The sequence below is a fragment of the Lactuca virosa genome, chromosome 8 (genome assembly GCF_052849685.1).
Source record: "Lactuca virosa cultivar CGN04683 chromosome 8, Lactuca_virosa_CGN04683_v6, whole genome shotgun sequence".
Taxonomy (NCBI): Eukaryota; Viridiplantae; Streptophyta; class Magnoliopsida; order Asterales; family Asteraceae; genus Lactuca; species Lactuca virosa.
The window spans coordinates 55,802,713-55,811,186 of NC_136433.1; the positions used below are offsets into that span (position 1 = coordinate 55,802,713).

At 33.1% G+C, this 8,474-nt stretch overlaps 1 protein-coding gene across 1 annotated transcript; it reads left to right on the top strand.

The window, feature by feature from the left end:
- Window positions 1-1,870: 1,870 nt before the first annotated feature.
- On the top strand, window positions 1,871-7,247 carry LOC145128278 (histidine kinase CRE1-like). Its single transcript, XM_079063086.1, has 8 exons — window positions 1,871-2,934; window positions 3,484-3,720; window positions 3,808-3,977; window positions 4,062-4,519; window positions 4,606-4,835; window positions 4,936-5,034; window positions 5,124-6,223; window positions 6,668-7,247. Exons 1-8 carry the CDS (start codon window positions 2,584-2,586, stop codon window positions 6,918-6,920), a joined length of 2,898 nt encoding a protein of 965 aa, XP_078919212.1. The 5' UTR covers window positions 1,871-2,583; the 3' UTR covers window positions 6,921-7,247.
- The last annotated feature ends 1,227 nt before the right edge of the window (window positions 7,248-8,474 follow it).

Below are 8,474 nucleotides of genomic sequence, written 5' to 3' on the forward strand. Positions count from 1 at the left end.
TTTTCCATTGAAACCATATACATATTTTTTATTACATTTTAAACCGTATAAAATATACTTTTTTTTTCATTTAAAAGCCATATTTTTATATAAATACAATATTTTTGTACATTCAAACCATAATGCTATATATAAATATGTTTTAATTATATAAAAGTTGTATTCTACGCTATTTTAGTTCTTCATTTTCAAAGAAAAGTTATGCTTATATATATATATATATATATATATATATATATATATATATATATATATATATATATATTGTGTGGACGTGTGGATAATACTATTCTGTGAGAATTACAAAGAAAATATGTTGTTTGATAATATGAATACGTTCAATCTTATATAATTATTTAGCATTTTCACTAATTAAATCGTCTATAAGGTTATTATACACTTTTTTTTAATTATTCTCATTCTGGCAGAATGTTATCAGGATGTTTATTGAGTCGTATTCTGTAAGAATTAAAATAAATAAAAAACGATGAATGAGAACAAAAATTAATTAGAATTTGTGAGAATCCATTAAAATAACAATAGTTCTGTGAGATTGAACGTATTCATATTACTAAACAACATATTCTCTTAGTAATTTTCATAAAATAACATTATCTACACGTCCACACAATAGTTGTCCATCCACATTATAACCTAGCCATATATATATATATATATATATATATATATATATATATATATATATATATATATATATATATATATATATATATATATGATGTTCTTAAAAAAATCCCTTAATTATAAGATATCTATTTGTTTGTGGGTGTACATGTGCATATGTATAGCCTCATACATATATGTCAAATTATTAGTAGTTCAAGATCCTTTAAATTTAACATATATTATAATAGTTTATGTCTAAGAATCCTTCATGGATATAGTGATTATATGTCTCTAGAATAAATTAATTTTCATTCAATAATTAAATAAACGGTCATTCAAGATTTAGTAATATTCAAGAGTCATACCATGAGATTCAAGATGTTCATAATAATATTATAAATATTAAATAAGATGTTAAAATTTCACGAGTTACAAATATGACATCGGTGTCTTGAACGATTACACGTCTCAAAACCTCCAAACTCATTTTAAAATTGCGTAATTTAATGTAAAATACGGTTTTTTTTTTATATAATCAATACATATTTATTCATTATATTATGGTTTGAATGTAACAAAAACCCTTGTATTTATATAAGAATGTGGTTTTAAATAAAAAAAATTATTTATACGGTTTAAAATATAATAAAAATATTTATATGGTTTCAAATGGAAAATGGTCTACATTGAATAAAGTCGAAAAAAATGATGTTCGATTTGAAAAAAAAAAAAAGAATATCAAAATTGAAAAACAAAATAAAAAACTCAGTGTCAAAATTAAAAAAATAAAAATAAAAACTTAGTATCTTTTATGGGAAAAGAATTTAATTTTGATACGTCAGCATGTCACGTCATCAAAATCGACATGTTATTATACCACCTTAGCAGAAAACCGGATTTATCGTTAAATTAAAATTTTAGTGTAAACTTAAGTGAATTTTGTATTATTTTTTATATTAAATTTATTGTTTAAAAATAAAATAAAAACTATATTATCTAATAAAATCAAAATAAATAGTATTATATATAATAATCGCCATTGATTTTTGAATTATAGGATGATTTAATTTGCAAAAGGAAAAAGGGAAAATTGATTATTTGATGGTTGTTTTTATTGAAGGAAGAGGGAGAGGGGGGACAAGAGCGTATCTTGAAAAAATCCTGAAAATTCGATTCAGTTGCATTTATAAAGTAATATAGCCAAACATATCCTTCTTTTATTATTAATTTCTCCCTAATTTCCTATTCTTCCTCCATTATTAAACAACTCATGTTTATACCAAGTTAAACACACTTCATTCTATCCAAAATACAACTTGGCTTTCGTTGTTTTCCCCTCTTTTCTGTCTCTTGCTTTTGCTTTGCTGTTCAAAAATCTTCTAGTTTGGCTTCCATTGATATGCTTTCTTTCTTTATTCAAAATCACAAATAAAAACACAGTGAATGTGCTAATGTTTGTCTCCTTCCTTCACGCCTGTGTTTTTCTTTAATATTATTAATTTAGGGTTTCCAGTTTTCACAACAACTTCGATTTTTTAATTCGATTCAAACCCAAAGTTCCTTTGGAATTTGAGCTTTCTGTGCATCTTTTTAGGGCTGCAAACACAGCCATGCTTGTTCCCTTTGACATGAATTTTTAACCCTTTAGGAATTCTTTCAAAATACCCTTTTTGTTGTTTCTGTTCCTTCTTATTTTTCTCTCTCTAACTCACTGTCACTGTGTGAAACTCTCTGATGAATTTCTTGTCTTTGATTATTATTCTTTAGTGGGTTTTCTGGGGTTGTGTGTTTTCTTGACTAAATTCACACAAAACAATGTCGCAATTATTTTGTTTTAGAAAAAACTTTATAATAAATTACTGAAAAAGTTCTCTGTCCTTTGAAGAACAAAACTTTATATAAATCCTCATACCTTTGTTTCCAATTTTACCCTCATGTTTTCGATTCACTGAAAAAATGGGTTTGAAAATGCAAGGTCATGGCAATGGCCACCATCACTTGGTGGCTGTGAGTTTGAATGAACAGCAACTTGGAACCAAACGAAAGTATCGCACTTATTTTCCAAGAACAAATCAAGGAAAATACTTAGCATTATGGATTATTACTTTCGGGTTTGCAGCGATTTATGTTTATAGATGCATCGATGAAGGGCATCAAGAGAGAATTGAAGAAGGTTTAGTGAGTATGTGTGATCAAAGGGCAAGAATGTTGCAAGATCAGTTTAGTGTTAGTGTTAATCATGTTCATGCTCTTGCTGTTTTGGTTTCGACTTTTCATTATTACAAGAACCCTTCAGTAATTGATCAGGTTTGAATTTTTTCCCCCTTTATATTTGTGTATTATGCTCTCTGCATTTTCACCTTTTATGCTGTGTATGTGTGATTTGCTTTTTGTATTTTTTTTTTCTTTCTTCTCGCACATTTTTGGGCAATTCAAGAAACAGAGTTATGATTAGGTATTCTTGATTTTGGAAAAAATTAATTTCTGGGTTTTCTTGATTTTACCTTTTTCTTGATTTTGAACAAAATTAATTTCTGGGTATTCTTGATTATAATTGTTCAAATTATCATAATTCTCGATTGTGTATTTTTCCTAAATTCTTGATCTTCTTTACTGTGTTTTTAGCTAAATAAATGTGCATTGTTACAGATCCAACGCGGCTAATTCTCTGTTTATAGCACTTGTTATTCTTGAAACTTTTTAAATTCATGTCGAATTTGAAGGTGGAAAGTTAGTTCATTTGACTTCAAAAGTCAAAGGAAAATGGCGAACCTAATAAATAGTTAAATACTCAACTTGCCTTCATCTTCGATCAGAAATTTGAACCTAAATTCATATCTTTGATGATGGATGCAGGAAACATTTGCAGAATATACAGCAAGAACAGCATTCGAGCGACCTCTATTAAGCGGTGTAGCGTATGCACAAAGGGTAATGAACTCCGAGAGAGAAGAATTCGAGAGTCAACATGGTGGGACAATAAGAACAATGGCGAATAAAGAACCTTCACCTCATCGTGACGAATATGCCCCCGTGATTTTCGCTCAACAAACTCTTTCGTATCTCAACTTGCTAGATATGATGTCCGGCGAGGTGAAAATTTCTCAATTTCTCAATTTCATCAACTAATCCGATGAATTTCAAAAGCTTAAAACTGATAAAACCCTAATTTGATCGCAGGAAGATCGAGAAAACATCTTGAGAGCTCGATCAACTGGCAAAGCAGTGCTCACAAGCCCTTTCAAACTCTTGGGTTCTCATCATCTCGGAGTCGTTTTAACCATTCCTGTTTACAAATCCAAACTCCCCCCAAATGCATCTGTTCGCGATCGAATTGAAGCTACAGCCGGGTACTAATTCTTCCTTATCCCATTATTCCATATCTCAGTTGTTGATTCGACGATGAAATTCAACGATTTTGTCTTTGAAAACAGATATCTCGGTGGAGCATTTGACGTGGAGTCTCTGGTTGAAAATCTCCTCGGACAACTTGCCGGAAACCAGGAAATCGTCGTGAAGGTATATGACGTCACCAACACGTCAGACCCTCTGATAATGTACGGACGTCAGACTGAAGAAGGTGACCAGTCACGTACACGTGTCAGTAAGCTAGACTTCGGTGACCCGTTTAGAAAGCACCAGATGACTTGCAGGTATCTTCATAAACCTCCGATCTCATGGACGGCGACCATCTCCGCCATTTTGGGTTACGTCATTGTTTTACTAGTCGGCTACATGTTCTACACCGGCGCCATTCATATCGTTCAAGTTGAAGATGATTTTGATATCATGCAACAATTGAAAGTCCGAGCAGAAGCTGCCGATGTTGCTAAATCTCAGTTTCTCGCTACTGTTTCACACGAAATCAGAACCCCCATGAACGGAATCCTTGGTATGCGTCATTTTCGTTAGTTTCCCCCCTTTTTTCTCTCCATCTTTTTGTTCGATTTTATCTCTGATTTTCAATTGGGGTGACAGGAATGCTTGCGTTACTTCTTGATACGGATTTAAGTTCAACGCAAAGGGATTACGCTCAAACGGCTCAAGCTTGTGGACGAGCTTTGATTACTTTGATCAACGAAGTTCTTGATAGAGCCAAAATCGAAGCTGGGAAATTAGAACTTGAAGCAGTTCCGTTTGATCTTCGATCAATTTTAGACGATGTTCTCTCGTTGTTCTCAGAAAAGTCCCGCCATAAAGGAATCGAGGTAAATTTTCTTAAAAATTGTTGATAAATTGATCTCAATTTCGTTTAATCAAAGTTATATCTGATTCTATTCTTCTTCATAACTTCTGGGAAAATTGAAGCTCGCTGTTCTTGTATCTGATAAAGTTCCTCAAATTGTAATGGGGGATCCGGGAAGATTCAGACAAGTGATTACAAATCTCGTTGGGAATTCTGTTAAAGTAAGTAAATTTGGTGATTTTGATTTTGACTCGAATTATATAAAGAACGTTTTTCTTATGGTTCTTATAAGATGTAATTTTTTTGACAGTTTACTGAGCAAGGGCATATATTTGTTCAAGTTCATCTAGCTGAACATTCAAAAGCTGTTCTTGAATCAAAATCTGACACGTGTATGAATGGAAGATCTGATGGGCAATTCAAAACATTAAGTGGTCGTGAAGCAGCAGATGATCGAAACACATGGGACAAATTCAAACACCTAATGTCCGATCAAGAATTCCCATTCCCACCTTCTCAAAACGTTTCTCTAATGGTTTCCGTTGAAGACACCGGAATCGGAATCCCATTACACGCACAAGACCTCGTTTTCATGCCATTCATGCAAGCCGACAGCTCCACTTCTAGACACTACGGCGGAACCGGAATCGGATTAAGCATTTCCAAGTGTCTGGTGGAATTAATGGGCGGTCAAATAAACTTCGTTTCACGCCCACAAATCGGCAGCACGTTTTCTTTCACTTGTGTCCTAAAACGATGTGAAAAAACCACAATCACCGATCCAAAAAGACCAAATTATGATGATCTCCCAACTTCATTCAAAGGTCTAAAAGCCACCGTGGTGGACAACAAACCGGTTCGCGCCGCGGTCACTCGATACCATTTGAAGCGGTTAGGCGTATCCGTCGACGTCGTTAGCAACATCGGAATCGCTGTTTCCGATTCCGATTCCGGTCGTCGGCCGGATATGATTCTAGTCGAGAAAGACGTGTGGTTGTCCAACGGGAACGTGGTAAAGTCGCCGAAAATGATTCTTTTGGCGACGAATATCACCGGAATGGAATTCGATAAGGCGAAGAATGCGGGGTTTTCGGATACTTTGATTATGAAACCGTTGAGGGCGAGTATGGTGGCGGCGTGTTTGCAACAAGTTTTGGGAACAGGAAAGAAGGCGGAACAAGGGAAAGTAATGGCGAATGGATCGGTTTATTTGAGGGGTTTGCTTTGTGGGAAGAAGATTTTGGTGGTTGATGATAATCGAGTGAATCGGAGAGTTGCAGCGGGAGCACTTAAGAAATTCGGGGCGGAAGTTGAGTGTGCGGATAGCGGGAAATCGGCTCTTGATTTGCTTAAAATACCGCACGGTTTTGACGCGTGTTTTATGGATATTCAAATGCCGGAAATGGACGGGTACGTATAAATACAAGACCTTTTGTATAATTCTTTAAAATAAAATTTTAATAAAATGTAAAAATTGAAATAAAAATTAATTTGCCTCAATTCCACACTAAAACTCCATTTTTACGTTAAATTGAAATAGTGTAGCACCTATTATAGTGTTATACTATTAATCAAACACTAAATATAGTGTTAAAAGTTTCATATTTAACTAAAACACATAATTTGATTTTGGTTATAAATCATTGATCATAAAATTTTTGTACTAAATGATACGAGTCAATTTGTTAAAACCTAATAAATGTAAGAGTTGTTTTTGTAACATTATAAAAGTTTGATAAAGAGATTATCTAAAACCAAATAATTTGTTATCCATTTATGTCATTAACCATATACAACCAGGTAAGATTGTGTTTAGCTGATGTGAGACTGACAGACTGTCTAACTAAATTACAGTTTTGAGGCTACGCGGCGGATCCGATCGATGGAAAGTCAAGCAAACGAGCAACAAACGAGCGGTACAATCGACAGTTCAACCACGGAATGGCATTTGCCGATTCTAGCCATGACCGCTGATGTCATCCACGCGACATTTGAAGAGTGCCAAAAAAGCGGAATGGATGGATACGTATCAAAACCATTTCAAGAAGAAAATCTCTATCAAGCAGTCGCAAAATTTTTCGAATCAAAACCCACCAAGGAGAGTTAAAAAAAAACAAAAAAAATTGCCAGCAAATTTTGCATATTTGTTATATGCTGGTGTGGTGTCATGTGCATACTTATATGTACAACATTTGATGGTGTTTTTGATGTGAACCGGTTAGTATAGTTTTGGTGAACCGGTTTTGTAACTTGTAACCCTAACAAAATATTCGGATCTAACTTTGATTTTTAGCTTCTTGACACGAGACAACACATACTACGATCTCTATTGTTGTGTTTGTATAGATGGGTTTTGGGAAGTGTGAGATTTGTTTGTATTGTTTTTGACTTGATATTCAGAAGCTATGACAAACACACTTATTTGATGTTTGTATATTTGTGTGAAGATTGTACGAATGTTTATGCAGAAAGTACAACAGAGTAGGCTAACAAACGTGTGTACTTGAATTCAAACTTGTACCTTGGGGAGTAGGTGTGTTTGTACGTTTTTCTTAAATGAGAGAAACCCCAAGAAAAGTTCACGGAAACAGAAACAAACATGCAAAATATATCCAGACAACGAAATCAAATCGGTAGAAAACGTACTTGATATTTGATAAGTTGATATCATATTATAACCAGGAAATTTGTACATATGGGGAGATGAGTGTTTTAAGACAAATTGTCTTCAATGTTTTAAGACAAATTGTCTTAGGAGTTGAGTGTTTTAATTTTTAAAAAGGTTTGAATTTTTAAATGGTTCTCAATTTTTAAGAGATCCTAGGCGGCAGTTGGGGAAGGAAAAGGGAAGTAGTTGTGTGAAATATAAAGAGAAAGAACGGAAAAGTTTGCTTATAAATTAGACTATTTCTGGAACACGTTTATCATATACAATTCTCTCTTAAAAATTAAGATATTGATGAACAAAGAGACAAAAATTAAGAGGCTATCAAATACTTTGAATCTGAAAAATCAAGTGTCTCTTAATTGAAAAAATAAAAAGCTACCAAAAAGTCCTTAAATTATATTTCATCTATGTCACAAACAAAACTTTAAACGTTCAAAATCTCATTAGTAGAAATTGCATGTGTTTGTGTTTGGTCCTTTGTTTCATTCAAAATCATAACCTATGTCTATTTTTTTCATCCGAAATCTCATTATTTCATAACTAGTTAAGCTACACTAAAGACGATAGATAAAGATTCCTAAATTTTAGACATTTTCTCTCTTGGGTTGTTTTATAATGCTGAATCTTGTGAATACAAGCTTTAAAGTTCTTGTTGTCAATATACTTTAGAAAGAAAACAAAAAGTTCTTCAACATTGTCTTAATAAGTAGATTTAGTGATTTACCTCAAACCTATGTCTTTTAGTGGTCTCATCCCAAGTGTCAAATCTTGACTTGATGCTGTGCTCCTTAATGTTTGAACCATATGGAGGTGGAACAGTATTCCTACTCTATACTTGATTGTACAAACACTATTGCTCTTTAAAATGATCAGTATGCATGTGCAACAATAAGGCGGTTTGACTGTTTTTCACTTTTCATATGTTTTTTTTGACATAAATTTGGGCTAGAAAGTTGGGAGTTACAACTTACAAGGGCTTGTGTTAATAAACGT